This window comes from Melanerpes formicivorus, unplaced genomic scaffold, assembly GCF_026170545.1.
Source record: "Melanerpes formicivorus ecotype bairdi unplaced genomic scaffold, bMelFor1.0.p_v2 SCAF_50, whole genome shotgun sequence".
Taxonomy (NCBI): Eukaryota; Metazoa; Chordata; class Aves; order Piciformes; family Picidae; genus Melanerpes; species Melanerpes formicivorus.
In genome coordinates this window covers 1092238-1116537 of record NW_027142402.1, presented here as the reverse complement: position 1 = coordinate 1116537, position 24300 = coordinate 1092238, and the positions used below count along the sequence as shown (strand labels likewise).

Below are 24300 nucleotides of genomic sequence, written 5' to 3'. Positions count from 1 at the left end.
TGGGGTGTGGCTCTGAGAGCAGCACATCCTCTGGCGCTGAGGGCGAGCTGGAGCTCAGGAATCACCTTGCAGGGCAGCTGTGCTAGGGGAGGCTTCCCCGTGTGCTGCAGGGAGCGGTGCAGGAGAAGGCCCTGCAGACAGTGTCCCTTCTGAATGCATCTCAGCAGCACAAGTGCAGGAGAGGGCCCTGCAGACAGTGTCCCTTCTGAATGCATCTCAGCAGCACAAGTGCAGGAGAAGGCCCTGCAGACAGTGTCCCTTCTGAATGTATCTCAGCAGCACAAGTGCAGGAGGAGGCCCTGCAGACAGTGTCCCTTCTGAATGCATCTCAGCAGCACAAGTGCAGGAGAAGGCCCTGCAGACAGTGTCCCTTCTGAATGTATCTCAGCAGCACAAGTGCAGGAGGAGGCCCTGCCGACAGTGTCCCTTCTGAATGCATCTCAGCAGCACAAGTGCAGGAGAGGGCCCTGCAGACAGTGTCCCTTCTGAATGTATCTCAGCAGCACAAGTGCAGGAGAAGGCCCTGCAGACAGTGTCCCTTCTGAATGCATCTCAGCAGCACAAGTGCAGGAGGAGGCCCTGCAGACAGTGTCCCTTCTGAATGCATCTCAGCAGCACAAGTGCAGGAGAGGGCCCTGCAGACAGTGTCCCTTCTGAATGCATCTCAGCAGCACAAGTGCAGGAGGAGGCCCTGCAGACAGTGTCCCTTCTGAATGCATCTCAGCAGCACAAGCGCAGGAGAGGGCCCTGCAGACAGTGTCCCTTCTGAATGCATCTCAGCAGCACAAGTGCAGGAGAGGGCCCTGCAGACAGTGTCCCTTCTGAATGTATCTCAGCAGCACAAGTGCAGGAGAAGGCCCTGCAGACAGTGTCTCTTCTGAATGCATCTCAGCAGCACAAGTGCAGGAGGAGGCCCTGCAGACAGTGTCCCTTCTGAATGTATCTCAGCAGCACAAGTGCAGGAGGAGGCCCTGCAGACAGTGTCCCTTCTGAATGCATCTCAGCAGCACAAGTGCAGGAGAGGGCCCTGCAGACAGTGTCCCTTCTGAATGTATCTCAGCAGCACAAGTGCAGGAGAAGGCCCTGCAGACAGTGTCCCTTCTGAATGTATCTCAGCAGCACAAGTGCAGGAGAGGGCCCTGCAGACAGTGTCCCTTCTGAATGTATCTCAGCAGCACAAGTGCAGGAGAAGGCCCTGCAGACAGTGTCCCTTCTGAATGCATCTCAGCAGCACAAGTGCAGGAGAATGCCCTGCAGACAGTGTCCCTTCTGAATGTATCTCAGCAGCACAAGTGCAGGAGAGGGCCCTGCAGACAGTGTCCCTTCTGAATGCATCTCAGCAGCACAAGTGCAGGAGAGGGCCCTGCAGACAGTGTCCCTTCTGAATGCATCTCAGCAGCACAAGTGCAGGAGAGGGCCCTGCAGACAGTGTCCCTTCTGAATGCATCTCAGCAGCACAAGTGCAGGAGGAGGCCCTGCAGACAGTGTCCCTTCTGAATGCATCTCAGCAGCACAAGTGCAGGAGAGGGCCCTGCAGACAGTGCCGGTTCTGAAGGCATCAGTCGCTGCTCGGCAGTTGCGTCCCTGCGGCACAGCGCACCGCGGGAGCGCTGCCGAGCGCGGGGCCGGGCGGAACCCCCGCGCCGGGGAACGGTTGGGCGCGCGGCGCGTGGGCAGCCGGCGGCGGTCGGGGACGGACCCGCGGCCGCCTGCTTCCTGCTGCCGGCGCGGGGGCGGCGGCGCTGGCGCGGCGGGGCCGGGGCATCGCGGGCCCGGGCGCCTCCTCCGCTTTGCTCTCCTCTGCTCCCCATGGCCGGCAACTTCTGGCAGAGCTCGCACTAGTGGGTGCCGCGGCCGCGGGGCTGGGCAGGGGCCGCAGGGGCCGCCGCGCTTTGCCCATTCATTGCCGGGGCGGCGGGGCCGGGCGGCGGGGCACGGCGCCGGCGGGGGCCAGGGCAGCGCCGCGGCCTTGGGCTGCGTCTCCCAGCGGCGGCAGGGCGGGTGGTGAGGCCTGCTGGCCGCGGAGCCCTGGCGGCAGCCGGCGGGGGTGCCCCGGCTCCCGCCGCCGCGCCGCCCGGCCTGGCTGCGCCGCGACCTCCCCGCTGCTGGGGCTCCCCGCCGGACGAACCGCGGCCTGGGGCTCCTGCCCGCGCTGCTCTGGACTCCAGCGACCGAGTGCAGTGTGATCTGCGGATCCCCAGCCGTGCGATCTGTTGATCCCAGCGGCGGGGCTGCCCGGGCTGAGCTGCCTTAAACCCCCTGGCACTGAGCCTGCTGCGGTTCAGCCTGGTGCCCGCGGTGTCCTAAATCCAGCTTAAACCAGTGCTGTACAGCCAGGTTAGGTTACTGCCGGTAAAGGCCAAGCCTGGCCCCTGCTGGGTAGGCGTCCAGCCTCGGGAAGCCCGGTGAACATCTGCTGGGTGGCTGTGCCTTGGGTAGTGGTTGCTGTCTCCCATCTGCAGTCTCTTGGTACAGGAGACGCTGACCTTAGCCTGGGCAAGGAGTCACTGAACCCCTTCTCCCTTCCTTTAGTTTGCAATGGATTTTGGATAAGCAGGACCTGCTGAAGGAGCGCCAGAAAGACTTGAAGTTTCTGACTGAAGAGGAGTATTGGAAGCTGCAGATATTTTTTACTAATGGTAACCCTGTTTTATTCTCATTCCTGCTGTGGAACCTCTGCAGCATCTGCAGGGTGTCAGTTGCTCAGGCAGTGTCCTGGGGGCACCACCTGGACCTGACAGCCTGGTCTGAAGGTTTGCAATAGCAGTGTTGGGTTTGGGTTGTATGAGCACATTTTTAGGAGAGCTTGCAGGCCAAGGAGCTGCCTGTTGAGCTGTGGTGGGAGAAAGCAGAGGGCTTTTGCTGCTGTTAAAGAGCTTTTTAGTCAGAAGCACAAAAGGAGAAGCAAGCATTTATCTGCTTTAACATGCTGAGCTGGCACATTGAAGGCTCTGTGCCAAGCATTAATACTCAGCCTGGGCTTTTGCTGGGCCCCTGGACTGTGGCAAGTGTCCTCCCTGTGGTCCTGTTAAACAGCAAAACTCCTTCTTGGTGTTCAGTTAGCTCCTCTGAAAGCTGCACCACAGCCTGTGTCCTGCCTGGGACTGATCTGCAGCACCCAGAGGCTCTCTAGCTGTCTACAGGTTGCTGAGAGCTGTTGGCTCCCAAGGTTTGTTCTGCCTAAGAGTTTGGGGCTTGGCTGAGGCTTCCTTGATCCTGCAAAGCATTTAGCTGTGAGTGGCTGCCCTGCAGCACAGGCTCTTGACCTCCTTTCTGTACAATTATTCAGGCTGGCTGAAGGTGAGCCACTGTGTGCCCAGGTGGCCAAGGAGGCCACCAGCACCCTGGCCTGCAGCAGCAGTGGTGTGGGCAGCAGGAGCAGGGCAGGGATTGTTCCCCTGTACTCAGCACTGGTGAGGCTACAGCTTGAGTGCTGGGTTTAGTTTTGAGCTCCTCACTCCAAGAAGGATGTTGAGGGGCTGGAGCAGGGCCAGAGAAGGGTCTGGAGAACAGGTAAGGAGCAGCTGAGGGACCTGGGGTTGTTTAGTCTGGAGAAGAGGAGGCTGAGAGGAGACCTTGTTCTCTACAGCTCCCTGAGAGGAGGTTGCAGTGAGGTGGGGCTTGGTTTCTTCTCCCTAGTATCAGGTGTCAAGGTGAGAGGAAATGGCCTTGGGTTGCCCCAGGGGAGGGTGAGGTTGGAGATTAGAAGAAACTTCTTCCCTGAAAGGGTTCCCCAAGCCTGGCACAGGCTGCTCAGGAAGGGGCTGAATCCCCATCCCTGGAGGTGTTGGAGAGGCAGAGCTGTGGTGCTGAGGGCCATGGCTTAGCCCCAGCCCTGGCAGAGTTAGGGAATGGTTGGAGTGGATGCTCTGGAAGGGCTTTGCCCACCCAAACCACTTGATGAGAGAATCTCCCTAAGCAGAGGATGTTGCTGAGTGATTTGTTTGCAGACAGCTCTGTGTTTTTCACAGCAGTCCCTTCAAGTACTGATTTTGGTGTTTGGTCATCTGGCCAGACCTAGAGAGTGAAGTGCCTTTCCCAAGGCCACTGGAAGTCCTTAGGTCAGTGCTGCAATGGGATCAGTGAGAGATGCTTAGCCCAGCTTCTCTCTTAGCTTAGCTACTTCATAATCATGGTGTCTTCTGCAGGCCTGATGGCTCTGGTGTGTCTCTGGTGCTGCTTAGGTGCAGCAGGAGATCAAGCCAGCAGGGATTTACCTCTTCAGTCAACTCCTGAAATCCCTGGAGGTTAAACCACGGGGTGGTGTCAAAACAAAAAAGAGAGAGCAGGGTGCTGGTATTGCTGACCCTGTGTCCCTGTGCTCCTTTTCACTGCTCCTGGTTGGACCTGTGAAATGTGCCTTTGAGTTCTGTCAGCACCTGCCTCTGAACAAGGCACCCTGCTCCTTCCCCTCTGCTCTCCCTCCTCCTGCATGGCCTGGCTATGAGTCTCAGCCACAGGTTGGCACATTCAGCCCAGGAGATGATTATTGCTCCCTGAAGCAGCCAAAATACTGCCTGGAGATTGAGAGTTTGCTGCTGCCTCCTCCTTGGAAGGCAAGGGCAGGGGCTAAGCAAGTGATGGTGTGGCCAGCAGCAGCTGCTCAGCATGTTAATCATGAAGGGAAGGGAAAAGATCATCTTCTAGACTAGCAGGGAGCAGGACAGTGATGCTGCTTTCTGGTTTGATCAGTCTGGTTTGATTGAAAAGTGCCTGAGCTGAATTCCCTGGCTGTTCAGGGCAGCCTGTGCCCAAGATACTCAGATTTAAACTGCTTCTTAGCCAGTAAAGCCCAAACTGAAGCAACTTCCTTTGTAAACATAAAGGAACAAAGAACCCAAGAGGTTGGTTTAAAACACTGCAAGCATGACTTGCCAGTCTTGGACCTTTCCCAAGCTTCCATTTCATTAAGTCTCTCCAGGCTCCTGTCCATTTTTGCCCTAAACCACACTTGATTTTCCTCTGACAGCAGATGGCCTAACAGCTCCTGGAGGTCCCAGGGGACTCAGAAACATATTTGGAGAATTCTGTTCAGTTTAGTATGAATTTTGCTGCTGCCCCAGCAGCAGGACAGCTTCATAGCCTCCTAGGCAAATCAAAGGGAAAATCCTTTCAAGCCTCCCAGGATTGCTGGGAAATATTGTTGTGCTTGCCCAGACACTGCATGCCAGGCTTCACCTTCCTGACTTGGCCTGCTCTCACTGGCAGAATGACCTCAAGTTGGCATCCTTCTCAGGAAGAGAGTGCTGTGACATGGGCAGGGACAGATGAGAGAGAGGTGGCAAAGAAGGGAAAAGTCAGGGGGGGAAGATTTGCCAGTTGGCAGTGCTGCTGAGTGTGGTTTTCTGCCCCCCTCTGTGTTCAGCCCTTGCCTAGCCAAGTCTCCTGGGCACTCGAGTGGGTTTGGATGCTGCTCATTAGGAGTTGGGGGCACCTGGCTGTTCCCAGGGGATGTGGATTTGGGTGGGCAGGTAGAAGCCCAAGAACTCAGCAATGCTGCTAACAGAACCCTTTGCTTCCCCCCCAGTGGCTGCTGCCTCCCTCTTGCTGTCCATACTTCCAACATCCATTGAAGCACATTTCACTCATTTGGGCTATGCCTGGGCAGGGAGGGAGGGGAAAAAGAAAGAGGTTGTTAACAGAGGCCAGCCTTGCTCAGAATGAAGGCCATGGAGTATGGGAACAACAGCAAGTACCAACCTTCTGCTTCCCTGTGCCACTCTCTCTATCCAACCTCTGCTCTTAATCCCAGCTTCATGCATCTGATTTCCCTGGCACCTTTCCTTCCCTGGGAGGCCAAACAAGAGCTACCTGCACAGATGACACCAGGGCTGTTTCTTGGCCAACTGGCAGAGGACCACGGTGATGGAGCAGCTGAGTGCATCCTCTGGTCTCCCACCCCCTCTCCCTAGACTATGTCATGTGTTTAACACCTGCTGCCTCTGCCAGTTTCAGTGCCCATGTTTGTGCTGGCAGCTTCAGTTGTGTGAAACACACATCCATTCTGTGTGGCACTGAGCAGCCAGGGGCTTGTGTTTGCACTGGGCTGCCTCTGAACTGCAAGACCCGAGCTGTCCCCTGCTGAGGTTTGTGTTATCATGGGATGGGTTGGGTTGGAAGGGACCTCCAAAGCTCATCCAGTCCAAGCCCCTGCAGTCAGCAGGGACATCCTGCACTAGAGCAGCCTGCTCACAGCCTTGTTGAGCCTGACTTTGAATATCTCTGAGGATGAGGCCTCAGCTCCCTCCCTGGGCAACCTGTTGCAGTGTTCCAGCAGCCTCCCGGTGCAGAACTTGCTCCTCACATCCAGTCTGAAATCTGTAATCAGCTAATGATCATCTTCTTTAAGGTGATGCTCCCTTTGTGCTACACAGTGAAGCCAAGTTACCTTTGCCTTTCTGAAGGGGTCCAGAAGCTGCAGGATGCTTCTTCCCTGCAGGTCTGTAGGCAGCACCAAGGGAGAAGCCTGTGCTGCTGCTCTGAGACTCCCCAGCCCTAGTCCTGCTTGAGGTCCATTGCTGTTTGGTATCAAATGGTTGTAAGAACTCAACTCAAAGCTTTTGTTGATGGTTTTGTTTTTGTTTTCTTTTTAAGTTATCCAGGCTTTAGGTGAACATCTTAAGTTAAGACAACAAGTTATTGCCACTGCCACAGTCTACTTCAAGAGGTTCTATGCCAGGTAGGACTGTTTACTCTGATGGTAGAAGAATAAACCATTTGCCAGGCACATTCCTTTTGGTAGCCCTGTTAAAGCGCTGTGTTAAAGCCAGTGCCACTCTTTGTTGTCTGGAGGGTGTTTCAAAGCCTCTCTGCTACTGAAGTTAACTTAAGCTTTGCTTTTTCTCCAGAGGCAGGGTGGTGCTCTTGCTAGATGACTCGTTGTACCTGTGTGACACAACCTGTTATCATTTTGTTGTAACATTGCAGATATTCCCTAAAAAGTATAGATCCAGTATTAATGGCTCCCACCTGTGTGTTTTTGGCATCCAAAGTAGAGGTATGAAGCATTACAATTTCTTCCTGTCAAATGGTGTGATGTATGAGAGAGAGAGAGAGAAACCTTTCAGGCCTTTAACATTGTTTGGTCATTCTTCAGGCTTTGGGGGTTGAAATCTTCTCTCTTTGGCAGAGATTTCTGTAGCCTTTGAGAAAAGGAGAGGGAGAAGCCCTCAAACACATTAGTTAGTGTCTGAGCTTTCAGTTTTGTCTCAGTTACTGACCCTGGAGGGCCTCTGCAAACTGGAACTGGCTGTTTCCCTGTGCTGCCCCTCCACCTCAGCCTGGGCAGGGCCTCCCTTCTGCTCTGGTTCTTCCTTATCTATGTTTCCTCAGGCTTTAAAAGGTAACTTGAAATTGCCTTTCTCCCAACTCCCCCTTCCCCTTCCATGTAGTGAGGGAGTCTCAGAGTTTCCCACACTTTCATAACCTGAATGTTAAGTATGTTGTAGCTGCTGACACTGAGAAGTTATCATTAGGACCTGACTCATTAGCTGCCTTCCAAGAGCTGAAGGGATCCTGCAGGAAGGCTGCACAGAGACTGTTCCTGAGGGTGTTAGAGACAGGACAGGGGAATGGTTTGAAGCTGATGCAGAGCAGGGTCAGACTGGAGCTGAGGAAGTTCTTCAGCAGGAGGGGGGTGAGACTCTGGCACAGGCTGCCCAGGGAGGCTGTGGCTGCCTCCTCCTTGGGGGTGTTTAAGGCCAGGTTGGAAAAGAAACCTACCTGGCCAACTTGTGGTCAGCATGGGTGGATTGTACAGGAGGAGCTCAAACACCTAGTGGGTGGGAGAAGCTGTCCTGCCACACCAGTGTCTGCCGTGATGTTGCTGTCTGTGCAGATGCTGAGCTACCTGTCAGTGCTTGGAGGAGGTGAGGGAAAGGAGGAAGAGAGAGGAGTGGAGAATATGTCAGTTACCAGCCTGTGGATGAAGCCTTGAAGAAAGTGGAGAGGTGGAGATGTGCAGAGGTGTGCCTTGTGTTTTAGAGCAAGCACTGTGCAGCCTGCCTTGTGCTGAAGCTCCTGCACCTTTACAGGGCAGCTACAGCGTTCATGGCTCAGCTGGGCACTTCTCTGAGAGAACACCAGAGACCTGGCAGCTGGCTGGCTGGCTCAGCAGAGCATGTTCATGGGAACAGGGCTGGGAAGGCTTATGGAAGGCAGCAAGTGGGTTCAGGAACAACAGCCTCCTTTCTGGAAGCCCTCCTGTCTGTTTTACCTGTGAGGAGTTAGCCAGCTGGGATTTGGTGACTTCAGGCCCTTTCCTAACTGCTCACTGTTCCTCACAACTCAACAAGCTCATCAGTGGCAAGCCTCTTCACCTAAGAGTTTATCCTGCTCAGCTTTAGGAAGAGAAACTGAAAAGAAGGAAAGAAAAGGGTGGGAGGGGGAAAGAAACCCTGCATGAGGCAGCTCAGTTTAGGAAGAAGCTGTCACTTGGCTTTGCTGCCAGTGAGGATGTTGTGCTCCTGGTGGCTCACCTCACTTCCCATCCTTTCCCCTCAGGAATTTGGTGTGGTTTCAAACACAAGATTGATTTCTGCTGCTACTTCTGTATGTAAGTGTTGGTGATTTTCCTTATCCCATAAAGCAGTGAGCAACCCTAGGCACCAGCCTGGGCTGGGGGATGCTGAGGCTGAGAGCAGCCCTGCAGAAAAGGACTTGGGGGTGCTGGTGGGGGGGAGCTGGGCAGGAGCCAAGAGTGAGCTTCCAGCCCTGTGATGTCCTCTGCATCTCATGGAGGTGGGGACCAAATGAGTTAATACAGAAAGGGAAGGAACTAAAGCATGAATGCCTTCACCTTTAGCATGTTGATTTCTCTTTCTTGCAGTGAAAACTAGGTTCTCATATGCCTTCCCCAAGGAGTTCCCCTATAGGATGAACCATGTGAGTACCTGGCTGAAGTGCACCTGGGTCAGAGACATTCAGGACTTGTGAGCAGGAATCCTGCCCTTTCAATTCTAACCAAGGAATGTCTTCATATTTCACCACCAGCCAGCAGTGCCCTCATGCAGCCAGCAGGCAGCTGGGGGCTGGCTGCACCACCAGCAGGGTGGGCAGCAGGGCAGCAGAGGGGATCCTGCCCCTGGGCTCTGCTCTGCTCAGACCACATCTCCAGTCCTGCCTCCAGGTCTGTGTCCCCAGCAGGAGAAGGACTCAGAGCTGCTGGAGAGAGTCCAGAGGAGGCCACAAAGATGCTCCAAGGGCTGGAGCAGCTCTGCTGTGAGCACAGGCTGAGGGAGCTGGGGGTGTGCAGCCTGCAGAGGAGAAGGCTCCAGGGGGAGCTCAGAGCTGCCTGCCAGGACCTGAAGGGATGCTGCAGGAAGGCTGCAGAGAGACTTCCTGAGGGTGACTAGAGCCAGGCCAAGGGGCCATGGTTAGCTGAGGCAGAGCAGGGTCAGACTGGAGCTGAGGGAGAAGTTCTTCAGTAGGAGGGAGGTGAGACTCTGGCACAGGCTGCCCAGGGAGGCTGTGGCTGCCTCCTGCCTGGGGGTGTTCAAGGCCAGGCTGGATGAGGCCTTGAGCAGCTGAGCCTGGTTGAGAGGTGTCCCTGCCCATGGCAGGAGGTTGGAGCAGTGAGCTCTGAGCTCCCTCCCAACCTGGGCCATCCTGGGGCTCTGATGTTCCTGTGTGAAGTTGCTCATGATTAGTTTTGGGCTGGGAGAGTTATTTTCACAGGTACCAAGTCTGAGCTAATGAGGGTTGACAGGGCTGCTGCAGAGAGCAGTGCCCTGGCTGGCTGACTGAGCTAGGGATTTTTACACAGCATGAGCATTAAAGAGATTGCTTTAGCCTCTTTTGACTGCTCTTGTTTACAAACCCATTGCTCCAGGGAAGGCAAAGAGCCCTTGCACCTGGGATGCTTCCAAGCTTGCACACAGGAACAGTTGGCTCCCAGAGAGCAGTTGTAGTCTTGCCTGTAAAATGTAAAGGCTTTTGCAAAAGAACTTGGGTTTGGTACTTCAAATGCAGTGGTTTGCAAGGCACAGTGCTGAGGCATTTGGTAGCTCTCCTGGAAGGCAGTTTTGACCAATCCTGTGCTGTTCTCAGGGTGAAACAGGTCTGCTTGTTAAGTCTCTCAGTCACTAGTACACCAGTGGGATTTGGGCTGCTTCCTTCAAAGCCCCAATGTAATCCATTCCCTCTCCTCCCAGTGCTTTACAAAGTACTTAAGGATAGGCAGCCTTCATTCTGTCAAAACCCTGAATCACATCCCAGGGAAAATGCAGAGTCACAGAATGGGTTGGGTTGGAAGGGACCTCCAAAGCTCAGCCAGTCCAACCCCTGCAGCCAGCAGGGACATCCTCCCCTAGAGCAGCCTGCTCACAGCCTTGTCCAGCCTGACCTGGAACAGCTCCAGGGATGGGGCCTCAGCTACCTCCCTGTGGTGTTCCAGCACTGCTGAGGTTTGCTGTGCTCTGATGGTGTGGAGCTGGCTGCTTGTTGATGATTTCTGCTGTCTGAAACGTGGTTTAACTGGGATTTTACTTCTTTGCAGATACTAGAATGTGAATTCTATCTCTTAGAGCTAATGGTAGGTGGGGTTTTTGGTGCTTTGCTGTTTCCTGTCACCTCAGTTCACTTTGTGCTGCTGCTGAATGTTATGCTATGAAGTATGCATTGTGCTGGCTCTGGGTGGTTGGCTGTTGCCAGTCTCAGAGCAGTGTCCCTGCAGGGCTCCCTGTACATTTTTAGCAGAATGCCAGCATTGCTGTGCTGTCACCTAGGCCGAGGGAGGCTGTGCTCTCCTCCTTGCACTGAGCCTCTCAAGAGAAGGAGGGCAGATTGCAGGAGGGGTGTGGACAGGAGGGGTGTGGACAGGAGGGGTGTGCATGGCTCTGCAGCCCAGTTCTCAGAGCTCTTGGGAAGGGGAAAGCACAGGGTCTGCAGAACTGCTTCTGTTTCTGAGAGAAAGGGAACTTGATGCAGAGCCTAGGATGCCACTAGCCTCCCTTGCTCTGCCTTGCCTCCCTCTCTTTTCCTTTGCCTCCCTCTCTTTTCCTTTGCCTCCCTCTCTTTTCCTTTGCCTCCCTCTCTTTTCCTTTGCCTCCCTCTCTTTTCCTTTGCCTCCCTCTCTTTTCCTTTGCCTCCCTCTCTTTTCCTTTGCCTCCCTCTCTTTTCCTTTGCCTCCCTCTCTTTTCCTTTGCCTCCCTCTCTTTTCCTTTGCCTCCCTCTCTTTTCCTTTGCCTCCCTCTCTTTTCCTTTGCCTCCCTCTCTTTTCCTTTGCCTCCCTCTCTTTTCCTTTGCCTCCCTCTCTTTTCCTTTGCCTCCCTCTCTTTTCCTTTGCCTCCCTCTCTTTTCCTTTGCCTCCCTCTCTTTTCCTTTGCCTCCCTCTCTTTTCCTTTGCCTCCCTCTCTTTTCCTTTGCCTCCCTCTCTTTTCCTTTGCCTCCCTCTCTTTTCCTTTGCCTCCCTCTCTTTTCCTTTGCCTCCCTCTCTGGTTGCCTTCCTTGTTTCCTTGCTTTCCAAGCCAGTGCCAATTCCTTTGGCCTGCTGTCCATGGATGGTATTTACTGGCAGGCTGTTCCCTGGCAGAGCTTTGTGTTTCCAAGTGGGAGTTACGGGTTTGTAAGCAAATGAGGTTTCCCTGTGCTGCAGATGTGGCTTGCCCTGTCTCTTAGGGGAAGGGCAGTGACAGGCTGGCAACCATGCAATGTGATGGTATTCTAGAGAGAGCACTGCCCTCATTAGAGCAGGATTAGGTGTCAGAATGCTGCTTAAAAAGCCCTCAGTAATTGATTTGTAAGCCAAATGTTTCTAACAGGAACTGACAAGACATTCTCACTGTAACCTGACTTGGATCCTGTTGCCATTCTCCCCAGGACTGCTGTTTGATAGTCTATCATCCCTACAGACCTTTGCTCCAGTACGTGCAAGACATGGGCCAAGAAGACATGCTGCTACCTCTGGCATGGTAATGGGGAGCTTGCTGGGCTGCAGGGCCCCCTGCCCTGCTCCCCAGCCTTCAGGGGGCTAAGCAAAGCAGGCTGAGCCAGACCTGTGTGCAGAGGCTGCCCCAGTGAACCTCTGCAGGGGCATGCTCCTGACTTAGCTCCTTCTGCCTGCAGCCCTGCAGTGGCTGGGCTTTGCAGGGGGCTAGCTGTGATTTTCAGACTAGCTCCAGCAGCACAGACCTTGCCAGAGCTGAGTGGTGCCCAGGAGCAGGGCTGAGCTTTCTGCCTGTGCTGGCTCTCTGCTCTGCCTTGTCACAGGAGGCAGCAGCAGTACATGGGGGTTGCTGCTGTGTTAGCACAACTCCCATCCCTGGACTGACTCTGAAGTCCAGAAGGACAGCAAAAACACTGCTGCTGTGCTTGGCCTGGCTTCCTTGGGAGGCAGGGGGAACTACTGTATAGTAGTATCAACAGCCTCTGCAGGGAGACAAGGGAAGCCTCTTCCAAAGAGACTTCCGCTGTGACTACAAGGGGAAAAAAGAGAGGCTTTAAGAGATCAGTGGGGCAGAGATCTCTGCTGCCCCTGCTGCTGCCATGGGGGAAGCTGGCAGAATATTGCTAAGCCTGCAGCAGTTCCTGCAGGTGAAGTGGCTGGCACTCACAGGCTCTTTCTTTGCACAGGAGGATAGTGAATGACACATACAGGACTGATCTTTGTCTGCTGTACCCTCCTTTCATGATAGCTCTAGGTAAGTGACACCAGCAGTGTCTCTTGTCATGTCTAAGGGGGTGTACTGTGGTGCTGTCCCATCAACAGCCATTTCTTGGGGTGGCCTCAGAGGTGCTTCAGTGTGTGCCCCATGCAGAGCTGACCAGCACAGCCTGGCAGCTTAGAACTTCTTGCAGAAACATCAGCTCTTTAATCCCCAGTGTTCTCTGCTGGGCTGGGCAGTGTCTGTAAAGCCCAGCCTGTTTCTGACTGTATGGAAGTGGATCTCTGTTCAGCACCTGTCTCACCTCCTCTTTGCAGCTTGCCTACACGTGGCCTGTGTGGTCCAGCAGAAGGATGCAAGGCAGTGGTTTGCTGAGCTGTCTGTTGACATGGAAAAGGTACTTTGTGTTTGCTTGCCACCACCTCCTACAGACTGAGCAGCAGTGAGGTGATGGTTCTACAGCTCCTGTCCTCCATGGCTGTGCTACTGACCTGAACCTCATTCAGTGGTCATGCTGGTACCTGCTGGGGAGGGGCTGTCTACAAGGGCATGCAGCACTAGGACAAGGGGCAGGGGTCTGAAGCTAGAGCAGGCTGGATTTAGGATGGACATTAGGAGGAAGTTCTTTACTGTGAAGGTGGTGAGATACTGGAAGAGGTTGCCCAGGGGGGTGATGGAGGCCCCATGCCTGGAGACAGTCAAGATCAGGCTTGATGGGGCCCTGAGCAACCTGATCTAGCTGGGGATGTCCCTGCTGACTGCAGGGGTTTGGCCTAGATGAGCTCTAGAGGTCCCTTCCAGCCCAGTGCATTCCATGGTCATGTCAAGCACTGCTGAAGTCTGGGAGCTCTCTTGGGGCAGCAGGCTGTCAGGCTGGGGGGGTAGCACCCTGCTGTGGAAGTGCCAGGAAGCCAAGCTGTACTCATGCTCCTGACCACACTTTCACTCTGCACAGCATCTTCTCTTTGGAAGCTGGCTGGAATACAACAGCATATCATGGATGAGACTTGCCACTGCCCTTTGTGCTGCCCCTCAGCCCACTGATGATATCCTGGCACTGCATTTGTATTCCAGGATTCATCTTCAGATTCCAGCACAGTGTGGATGCTGTGCTGTGTCAGGAGCTCTGAGTGATGCTGTCATGCATGTAAATGACCATAAATTGGCAGCAGGGGAGAACCAACCTATATTTGACAGCTAAGGTCACCATCAGCTTGGTACTGAACATGTCTGAACGTTTCCAAGGCTTGGCTCTTGTGCCAGTGATGCACTCTAAGCTTGACTTATCTTTTTGCATTGACACTATGGACCTCTTAGCCAACTACAGCTTTGGTTTCAAGGATATATATTGTGCTAGCACCTGAACCTCAGGTATGGAAAAAGGAGAAAGAAGCCTACTTGGTTAATTTACAGGATGCTAAAACATCTTCTGAACCAGACATCTACTGCTTTTTATACAGAACAGAGAACTGCAACAGAAATTGAAGAGGAAATGAAAGTAGTGGAGGTGCAGGAGGTGGAAAATGTCCAAACTGGTAGTGAATGCTGACTCTTCCAGAAGTGGAATGAGTCACTGAGCTCAGCAGAAGGAATGAGGGTGTCCCTGCCCATGGCAGGGGGAGTTGGAACTAGATGGTCTTGAAGGTCCCTTCCAACCCAAACCATTCTCTGACTCATGACAGTTCAGCAACTCTTACTATAGCTACGTAGCAATATGTAAGATAAGAGCAATAGTATGATGTTCTAAGAAGTAGTTAGACACCCCTTGGCTCTTTATTTCTTTGACTGGAAGAATTCAGGCAGCTGTGTTGTGCTTTTAGGCCTTTTCTGTCCCTTCACTGTGGCTCTGCTGTGTGTAGGACATGGATGATCTTCAGTTCCTGTACCAGCAATCAGGCTGCAGTCCTGCTGTCGGCTGTCTGTGCCTTCCCAGTTACAATAAATAACTAGAAAGCTACTTAGCTTGCAGGGGTGGGATGGGAGGGAAAATATTCTGTTCAGGCCTTCATTCACAATGAAATGAAAGGCAGCTCATGCTAGAAATGATTGATGGTGAGGCAGCTCTTCAGAATGTGGAAGTCGTGCTGCGTGTTGAATCGATGACGCAGGTCCGGCGGTGGGGGCAGAGGGAAGCTCTGCTGTGCCTCACCTTAGGCCTCTCTTTCTCAACAGATTTTAGAAATAATCAGGGTGATTCTGAAGCTGTATGAGCAGTGGAAGAACTTTGATGAGAGGAAGGAGATGGCTACTATCCTCAGTAAAATGCCTAAACCAAAACCACCTCCAAACAGGTACGGTACCCAGCACGCCTTCAGCCTGGCGCCATCGGGCCGCTGGCTTCCCAGGGAACAGTTGGACTGGAGGTGCAGCCTGGGTTCCAGAGCAGCCTGGCTTCCAGTGCAGCCCTGCCTTGCAGTGCAGCCCTGCCTTGCAGTGCAGCCCTGCCTTGCAGTGCAGCCTGCCTTCCAGTGCAGCCTGCCTTGCAGTGCAGCCCTGCCTTCCAGTGCAGCCTGGCTTCCAGTGCAGCCCTGCCTTCCAGTGCAGCCTGCCTTCCAGTGCAGCCCTGCCTTCCAGTGCAGCCTGCCTTCCAGTGCAGCCCTGCCTTCCAGTGCAGCCTGGCTTCCAGTGCAGCCCTGCCTTCCAGTGCAGCCTGCCTTGCAGTGCAGCCCTGCCTTGCAGTGCAGCCCTGCCTTGCAGTGCAGCCTGCCTTCCAGTGCAGCCCTGCCTTCCAGTGCAGCCCTGCCTTCCAGTGCAGCCCTGCCTTCCAGTGCAGCCCTGCCTTCCAGTGCAGCCCTGCCTTCCAGTGCAGCCCTGCCTTCCAGTGCAGCCCTGCCTTCCAGTGCAGCCTGCCTTCCAGTGCAGCCCTGCCTTCCAGTGCAGCCTGCCTTCCAGTGCAGCCTGCCTTCCAGTGCAGCCTGCCTTCCAGTGCAGCCCTGCCTTCCAGTGCAGCCCTGCCTTCCAGTGCAGCCCTGCCTTCCAGTGCAGCCTGCCTTCCAGTGCAGCCTGCCTTCCAGTGCAGCCCTGCCTTCCAGTGCAGCCTGGCTTCCAGTGCAGCCCTGCCTTCCAGTGCAGCCTGGCTTCCAGTGCAGCCTGCCTTCCAGTGCAGCCTGGCTTCCAGTGCAGCCTGCCTTCCAGTGCAGCCCTGCCTTCCAGTGCAGCCCTGCCTTCCAGTGCAGCCTGCCTTCCAGTGCAGCCCTGCCTGTCACAGGAGCTAGTGAGAGGCAGAGCAGTGTCCTGTGCAGAGCCCTCATGTGATCAGCGCAGCTCGGGGAACCGCCGCGCGAGGCGGCACGGCCAGGGCCGGCTGGAACTGGGCCTGCCGCACGTCCTGCTTAATTACTGTGATTAACCATCACTGCTGTGATTAGCCATCACTGCTGGCAGCCTGCACAGCACAGCCCTCTGCACAGCCCCATGGCATCTGAACCTTGGAAAGCTTGACTTCGGCAGGGGATTCAGCAGGCAGCTGCCTGGGTGTGTGTGCAGACTGTTAGTCAGGTAAACCGGAGTCATTTGTGCATGCTGAGAGCATTGCCAGGGGGCTGAGCAGAGCAGCTGAACCTGCTCGGGTGCTCGCTGAAGCCTTGTCCTTCAGAAGACTTTTCCTCTAACCTATTTGTGCTGTATGTTGAACTCTTCTCCTTCAGAAAGCTTTTCCTTCAACTGTTTGTTGTTCAGTCTCTTCCTTCAGAAGGCTTAGCCTTTACCCTGTCAGTGTATTTGCTGTGCATGTACACTCTTCCTTCAGAGGCGTTTCCTCCGCTCAGACATGCTCATTTTGCATGAAACTAGCCCAAACTGTCCTGCAGTTGCTGCTTTTCTGACCTGTTCTTGCTTCTTCTCTCCTGCCAACAGTGAAGGAGAACAGGGTCCCAATGGTAGCCAGAACTCTAGCTACAGCCAATCTTAAGACATTCCAAAGAACTTCTTTATGGACCACTCTGGCTCCAGACCCCCTGGATCCTCGCTGCGTTCGGGACACGGACAGAAGGTTTCTAATGACATCTTGGACAAAGACCCTGAAGAAGAAAGAGCTTGTTTGTGTCAAGCCTTTGGACAGCTTGCTCTCTAAGCCTGCACCATTTGCTCTGAGGCTGGAGCAAATGTACCAAGATTTTTAATTGTTTTTTTCAGTGTAAGGACTCAAAACCTCAAAGCAAGCTGCAAAAAGATGAACTCTGTCCCCTCAAAACCCCCAGCCCACCCTCCCACCAAAACCAGCTCATTTTTGGGTTGAGGAAATTGTCATTTGCCATGGCAAAGCAACAGTAAGCTGAGGCCTGAGTGTTCACTATTAACAACTGTGTTGTCTTCATGGTGTTTGTGACTGGAGGAAAGTGGTGCCCTGTGTGTGAAGTCTCTTCAGTTCCTTGAGTTTGGTTGGTTTTTAAAGGGATAAATCCAGAGTCTGTAACAAGTAACACAGCAGCCCTTCAGAAACAAAGCCTGGGAGAGCCTGCAGCGTTGGTACAGCTCCCATGAGAGCTGCAGGGAAGACATTCAGCTCCTTTTTCTGGGTTAGGAAAACGCTGCTTTAGACACTAGATGGACTTGGGTGGCTTTGCCACGAAGCAGAGCAGCCCAGCTTGGCAGTGCAGTGTGGAGAGGGAGTCTGCAGCTTCCTTCAGCATTTCAAGTGTTAGAATTACCAAACCCCAACCTCTTTTGGGTTTCCCCCAAAGCACTGTATGGTACAGCTGGAATTTCACTCAGTTAAACCCTGGCTCTGATGGCTTGCAAAGAATGCCCACTGCTGCTCTGCCCTCAGTGCTGCTGTGGGTCTGTGTGGTTCATTAGGGAGTTGTTATTGAAGACGATCAAGCTTCATGCTGGCTAATTTCAGTGGTGACTCTTAGGAGCAACTCTAGCCTAACTGACCTGGGATTCCTTAACTAGATGCTGGAGAAAATGAGATTCCTTCAAGGAGGAGGCCATCTCCTGTGCTCCTTACTCAGGCAGATGTCCCACTGAAGAAGCCAGGGCTTGGCCTACATTGCCTTTTCAATGCCTTTGGTTGTGCAGACATTAATTACAATCTCCATGCCCACTTGCCCAGGTCTAAAACCTGAACGGCGAACTAAGCTGCAAGTAACATTGTTCTTTTGCCTTTCACAGAGAGATTCTTGCTGTGTGATGCATCTTGGTTAACAGAATCCCCCCCTGGGTTTGCCAAATGTCTCTGCAGGTGGCTGGTCAGTGAGATGCAGCTGAGGTGTGTTTGGGTCGAGCCCCTTAGGCTACAAACATTTCCCTTCAGGTTGTTTTGCTAAAACCAAACACTCTGGTGAGTCAACATACAAGCAGTTTGGTCTTTGCTACTTTTGTTGCCATTTGATCCCTATCTTGTATACACACTTGGTTGATGAAGTGGAATTTGGCTGTTTTCCTTCTGTTTCTTGAAGTCTAAAGTGTGCTATTTGTAACGTGGACTTGGGGAGTAGAAATAAATCAATGCAACTTGAGCAGGGTCTGGAGTTCTTGAACAGGAAACTGCCTCACTCACCCCACACCATCTGCTGACAAAGCTCAAGCTCATGTTTGCAAACAAGGGATTTCCCACGAGGAATGAAGAGTTCTGGATGGAGTAATTGAAAGTTTTATTGCTGCTCTTCAGACTCCACCCCTAAATTACCTATGTGCCCTAAGCTAAAACACCAGGTGGTTCTCGTTTCACTTCTTACATCTGTGCTTAGGGCACAGGACTACAGTTCATAGATCCACAGAAGGGGTTGGGTTGCAAGGGACCTTCAAGATCATCTTGTTCCAACTCCCTGGCCTGGACAGGGACACTTCCCACGAGCCTGGGTTGCTCAAGGCCTCATCCAACCTGGCCTTGAACATCTCCAGGAAGGAGGCAGCCACAGCCTCCCTTAAGAATAATTGCAGTTTAACTACTCTAAAGAGAATCCCCACCAGAGTTGTTTTGGAAAGGGTAAGTTCATCTGCCCTGTGGTTTAAACACCCAGAAACTACAGCATACAAAAGTTTCAGTACAGAGAGCAAGTGCTCAGGTTCTTTTCACATGATTTAGGCTGTGTTTCCTGGTGAGAGTAGAGGTGGATCAAATGTCACCTCCTGTTCATGTCACAGTCTTCAGCTGTATTTTACACCAAGCAGTTAGGTGTCCACTTACACAGGGAGACAGGAGTGGGCTGTGTTCCAGAGGTGGAATGCAGGTGGAGTGGATGCTGCAGCCTATGAACCATCCTGAAGCCTTGATGGGGCAAAGCTTGGGGCACTCCTCTTCATTTTGTCTCTGGAGGTTCATGTTTTACCCAGTCTTCAAAGCCACCAGCATACTGCTGAGCTCTGAAACAGGCAGAAGACACAGTTAAGAAAGACTCTTCTTGGAAAAGGTATCTGAGAGCACAGGGCAAAAAATCCAAACAAATGGGAAAAAGCCTACAGAAACTCTGCCAGCAAATACCCTTCAGTGAGCTAGACTGGCATGGAGCTAGTCTCGTGGGAGGTGTCCCTCCCCATGGCAGGGGGCTTGGAACTACCTGATCTTGAAGGTCCCTTCCAACCCAAACCACTCCATGAGTCTGAATCCAGCACTCCAGTGCTGCTTCCATGCAGTGTGGGCTGTCACAATGCAGCAGCAGCTGGAGCCATGAACCAGGCTGCCACTTCTTTGTTGTTTCACAGAAGGGAGATGTACACACTGTGTCTAAGCCTTCAGGTGTCATCCCATAAATGCAGCACACTGAGCCTTAGTTGCTTGCAAACCTACATACTCCACAGCTCTTGACACAGGCCTGCCTAAAACCTAACCCTGGGAAACAAAACCTCCCCATGCAAACCAGCACTGGCTCCTCCAGTGAGGCTGCAGGGGCAGTAAGGGAGGTAGTTTGCACTTACCAAACCAATCTGTTTATAAGACAAGAATGCAGTTCCAGAGTTTGGATTAGGATGAGCAGGGCTATTCCAGTTCAGTGCAAACAAGGGCAAACAAGCAGTGTGCTAAACTCTATCTGCAATCCTCAAGCCAGTGAGGGACCTCCTGGCACAGGTGTGACACTCTGCCAGCAGCACCCGTACCTGCTGAACCCCAAGGATGTGGCAACACCAAGTGCTTGTTTACTTCTTGTTCCTGCCAAACAGGAGAAAACCACAGGGTCTGACTTGGATGGCATCTTTTGGTTGTACTGCTCCTTGAAGTCCCTCGGGTCCATTTGCAGAGCTTCCACTAATTCACCCACTAGGAAATGCAGACAGCAAGGTCTCAGTTCTGCATGCACAGACAGGGTCACGCTGTAGGGCTTCCAGATCCCCTGGAGGAAAAGTTTAGCCCCACAGCATATAGCTGCTGTCTGGCACAGCACTACCACTTAGCACAGCACTACCACTTGCCCACAGGCCTGCCCATCAAGGTCAAAAGGGGGCTGAGAGGAGACCTCCCTCCCCACAGCTCCCTGGAAGGAGGCTGGAGTGAGGTGGGGGCTGGAAGTGGGGCAGTGGCCTCAAGTAGCACCAGGGGAGGTTTAGGCTGGACACGAAAGGAAACTTCTTCACTGAAAAGGGTCTCCAAGCCCGGAGCAGGCTGCCCCGGGGGGGGGCTGGACGCCCACCCCTGGAGGTGTTTCCCAGAGGCAGAGCTGTGGTGCTGGGGGCCAGGGCTCAGCCCCGGCCTCGGTGGGGTCGGATAATGGTCGAACCGGATGCCTGGAAAGGTCTTTCCCAGCTGCAGTGCTTCTCAGCGGAGGCCACGGGGCGCAGCCGGCAGCTCCCCGCATCGCTTACGCGGGATGTTGAGGGAGGCCGGGATCCCGCCGCGCCTGGCGATTCCCACCGCTCCCGCACGTCGATGTGCAGCACCCGGGCCTTCTTCAAGTCCTTCAGCTGTTGGTAGGAAAGGCCTGGGGCCTCTCCGGCGCAGAGGCTGCGGCTGCCGGCACCTGACAGAGAGGCGCAGCCCCTGAGCACGGCGCCGGGCCCGGGCCCGCTCCCCCCCCCCCGGCTGCCCCCGCACCCTGCGCGCTCCCCGCTCTGCTCCCGCCTCTGCTCCCGCCTCCCCGGGCGCCGGCAGCCCTCGCCCCGCCGCCCGCTCTGCTCCCACCAGCCCTCGCCCCGCCGCCCGCTCTGCTCCCACCAGCCCTCGCCCCGCCGCCCGCTCTGCTCCCACCAGCCCTCGCCCCGCCGCCCGCTCTGCTCCCACCAGCCCTCGCCCCGCCGCCCGCTCTGCTCCCACCAGCCCTCGCCCCGCCGCCCGCTCTGCTCCCACCAGCCCTCGCCCCGCCGCCCGCTCTCTCTGCTCCCACCAGCCCTCGCCCCGCCGCCCGCTCTCTCTGCTCCCACCAGCCCTCGCCCCGCCGCTCTCTCTGCTCCCACCAGCCCCCGCCCCGCCGCTCTCTCTGCTGCCGCCTCACCGGGCGCCGCCGCCCACCCGCCGGCCGCTCGCAGCGCCCGCGCCGCCCGCCACCAGCCCCGCGAGCCCATCCTCAGCCCGCCCCCAAGATGGCACCGCCCCGCGCCGCCTTCTCCTCAGAGGCGGGGCTCGGGCGCGGGCCCGCTGAGGGCGTGAGGGAGGCCCTGCCCGGGCAGGAGGGAAGCGCCGCCAGGGCAGGAGGGAAGCGCCGCCAGGGTGGCCAGGTTCGGACAACAATTCTATTTACTTTAGAGTCACAGAATCATAGAATTGTCAGGGTTGGAAGGGACCTCAAGGCTCATGCAGTTCCAGCCCCCTGCCATGGGCAGGGACACCCCACACTAGATCAGGCTGGCCAGAGCCTCATCCAGCCTGGCCTTAAAAGCCTCCCTCTGGTCGCTGACAGCGGATGCTGTGACACCAGTAAAATACCTGCACGCTCGCAGCTAGGAATTTGCAGCCCAGCAGTGCCTGGGGGACCCTGCGCTACCAGGAGGTTTGGAGGAGATGAACGTCAGAGGCCCCTTCCAGCCCCACCACGCTGGGATCCAGCGGCCAGCCAGGGCATCCCCCCGCTGAAGGGCGCCTGGATCCTTCCAGAGCTCCAGAAAGCTGAGGCTCGGGCAGAGGAGCCTCAGGCGAGCTGCCCGCTGCCATGTGTGGCACCTGCTGGCACTGGGCGCAGCTGGGGTTGGCAGCCGCTGCCTTCGGTCCTGCTACAGCCAGCAACTGCTGCTCTGCGTGGGCAGGGTGAACGCTGCCGCTGAGCCAAGCTGTTGAGAAGCCTTAAAGCACCAAAGGCTGGGAGAATGAACAGGGATGATGAACCTTGATGCCACATCCATCCAAAGCGATTAGCGGAATCCCTGCTCGGTGTGCTGCACGGGTAATACACACATCCTGTCTGAGAGAGACACTTTGGGTTTGCAGGCTGGCTCCCAGCCCCAAGGGCTGCTGGCCAAGCCTTGTTTAAAGTGCAGACATTAAGGAACCGCTGTTTGGCGTGTTTTAAACTGGTGCTCCACGTTTACTACATGGCTTTGTACATTATAGAATCATGGAATGGTTTGGGCTGGAGAAGCCCTCCAAGGTCACCCAGTCCAGCCATCAGCCCAGCACCACCATGGCCATCAAACCATGGCCCCAAGTGCCATGGCCACAGGTTTCCTGAACACCTCCAGGGACAGGGACTCCACCACCTCCCCAGGCAGCCTGTGCCAATGCCTGACCATGCTTTCAATACAGATTTTTCCTGATACCCAGCTAAACCTCCCTTGACATGATTTCAGGCCACTTCCTCTCGATACATCACACAGCAGTGGCTCCAGTTGTTAAAGGCAGGATTGTTTCCCTTTAAAACACGCCTTTTGAGCAGTGTGTTGTTGAATCTTTCCTACTGAGAGTTTTCCTTATGAAGAGGAGAAGAGAGTATTTCTCAGTGCTGTGTGTGACAAATTGAAGCTGGCACATCTAACTGGTTCACTAGCTGCCCTTCTGCCAGCCTCTCCATATGGCCTCCTTGACAGGCATTTGCACAGTGTCTCTCCCAAGCACTCTGGCTGCACGAGTGGAAGCTTTATGCATTTCCCTTTTTCAGGGAGGTCTGAGTAGAACACAGTGCTCCCAGAAATTCTCTTTGCAAGGATGGTTTACTATATACTTCATTTGTAGTAAACTAACAGCCAGTTGCTCTCCCTTTTTGGCAGGGGTCACCACCAGGACCATGAAGTGTGTGAGCAGTCTGCTTGTGCTCAGTCGTCACCACCATGAAATGCCCAAAGAATTGCTCCTACCTGAATCAAACCCTGCACCAGCAGCCAGATTTTTTGTCAACAATACTCTCCTTGACATCTCATCTCGGCTTGGTCCAGCGACTTCTACACGCTCCTCTAGCCCTTCTTCCAGTCTGTTGTCAACAGCTCCACTGCATGCTCTCCGTCCCAAGGTGAGATTTGCTGCACCCCTTCTCCCTTTTTTCTCCACATCTTGTCACTAGATAATCTCCTAACAGAACTGTGAGCTCTCAGCCCTTAGTTCAGATTTGCCTTCTGACACAGTAGAGCCCCTTTGGCTGTCTAGCCACATGCTGACTTCAGTAATCTCAACCAGAGTGTTTAGTAGCTCCTTGCTCGTGTGCTGGACGCTTGGCTCTGCCTGAACCTCAGCTGGGTTATGCACCTTGGACTCCTGATTCCACTCCAGGGCCTGCCACGGTGGGCACCTTGACAATCTACGCGTAGCCCAGACCCCTCTGCAGGTCCCCAGGCTGGCACACGCAGGCCTGTTCCTCTGCTCCTCCACGCACAAATCCAGCGCAGGATCTGCAGCTATTTCAGCACCACCCTGCCAGGTTCAGATGCCCGGTACCCCCATCACGCCTCCCTCCCTTTGCGTTCCCTCCCTCCCTTTGCTCTCCGTTTCCAAGGTGCCCCGCAGCCAGCCCTGCCGCTGGTCGCCTCGCAGCGGCTGCCGGTGCGCTCCCACCCCACCCCGCTTCCCATCCGGGACACGCACTTAGCCCTCGAACGGCGCTACCCGTCCTCGCCCGCACCTCCTCTGCCGGCGGGCCGGGGCCCGCGGGGAGCTGTCCGGGCTGAGGCCGGGGCTGGGGCGGAGAGCGACGCGGCGAGGCCGGGGGCGGGCCGCGCCGGGCGGAGCGGAGCCGAGCGGAGCGGAGCCGAGCGGTGCAGCGCGGCCCTGGCTGCGGCCCAGCTTCCTCTGCCGCTTCCTGCCGCCGCCTGCCGCCGCGCCGTGAGTGCGGGGCGCCCGGGCCGGGGAGGGGGCACCGCGGCAGCGCTTCCGCAGCGGGACCGGGGGAAGCCCGGAGGGCCGGGCCGGGCCGAGCCGCGCCGAGCCGAGCCGCGCCGAGCCGAGCCGAGCCGAGCCGAGCCGAGCCGAGCCGAGCCGCGCCGCGCCGAGCCGCGCCGAGCCCAGCCGCCTGGCCGTGGCGGCCGCCGGGCCTGCGGGGCCTACGGAGCCGTGTGCCGGGGCCCGCCGCGCAGGTGCGGCCAGGCGGGACGCGAGGAGGGGGCGCGACGCTGGGGCCGGGCCGGGGTGGGCGCTGCTCCGCCGTGGCCTTGGGCCGGGGCGGCCGGTGCAGCGCTGCCCGCGGCCGCTCCCGCTGCGTTTCCAGCTGGTGGCCGAGAGGGCTGGCCCGGGCTCCTTACGGGTAGCCGGCCACAGGCTGCTGGTGCTGACAGTTCGCTGTCGGTCTACAAGAGGTTAACCCTGCCGTGACATGAGCGCAGCAGCAGCGTCCCCGTGTCCTGCAGGAAGTTTCTCGGTCCGTTAAATCGGGCAGAGTCGGTAGCATCGCCTTCGGTCGGGGTG

General features: G+C 55.5%; 3 protein-coding genes across 15 annotated transcripts in view; 2 read left to right on the top strand and 1 right to left on the bottom strand.

Moving 5' to 3' along the window:
- The first annotated feature begins 1734 nt into the window (after positions 1-1734).
- CCNC (cyclin C) lies at positions 1735-18064 on the top strand. Of its 2 annotated transcripts, none has more exons than XM_068160438.1 (12): positions 1735-1841; positions 2533-2639; positions 6595-6679; positions 6928-6997; positions 8503-8554; positions 8828-8883; positions 10496-10531; positions 11818-11861; positions 12571-12638; positions 12920-12999; positions 14775-14893; positions 16458-18064. In XM_068160438.1, exons 1-12 carry the CDS (start codon positions 1810-1812, stop codon positions 16510-16512), a joined length of 804 nt encoding a protein of 267 aa, XP_068016539.1. In that variant the 5' UTR covers positions 1735-1809; the 3' UTR covers positions 16513-18064. The 2 variants fall into 2 exon arrangements, with proteins under 2 accessions (XP_068016539.1, XP_068016538.1); XM_068160437.1 differs by having other exon boundaries at positions 11818-11909.
- A 523-nt stretch (positions 18065-18587) lies between these two features.
- Positions 18588-21047, bottom strand: TSTD1 (thiosulfate sulfurtransferase like domain containing 1). Its single transcript, XM_068160439.1, is given in 5 exon segments — positions 18588-18911; positions 19644-19803; positions 20346-20387; positions 20390-20500; positions 20972-21047. Coding segments are annotated over 5 exon segments (447 nt in total). The 5' UTR covers positions 21042-21047; the 3' UTR covers positions 18588-18847.
- Positions 21048-23510: 2463 nt separating this feature from the next.
- Positions 23511-24300, top strand: part of USP45 (ubiquitin specific peptidase 45) — a 38775-nt gene continuing 37985 nt past the window's right edge. For 4 of the 12 annotated variants that reach the window (XR_010990017.1, XR_010990016.1, XM_068160433.1 and 1 more), the window contains exon 1: positions 23514-23721. The gene's annotated coding sequence lies outside the window, so the exon portion shown is untranslated. Of the gene's footprint in view, positions 23722-23792; positions 23973-24096; positions 24298-24300 lie in introns of those variants that run through there. The other 8 variants (XR_010990018.1, XM_068160432.1, XM_068160431.1 and 5 more) reach the window with 5 other exon arrangements.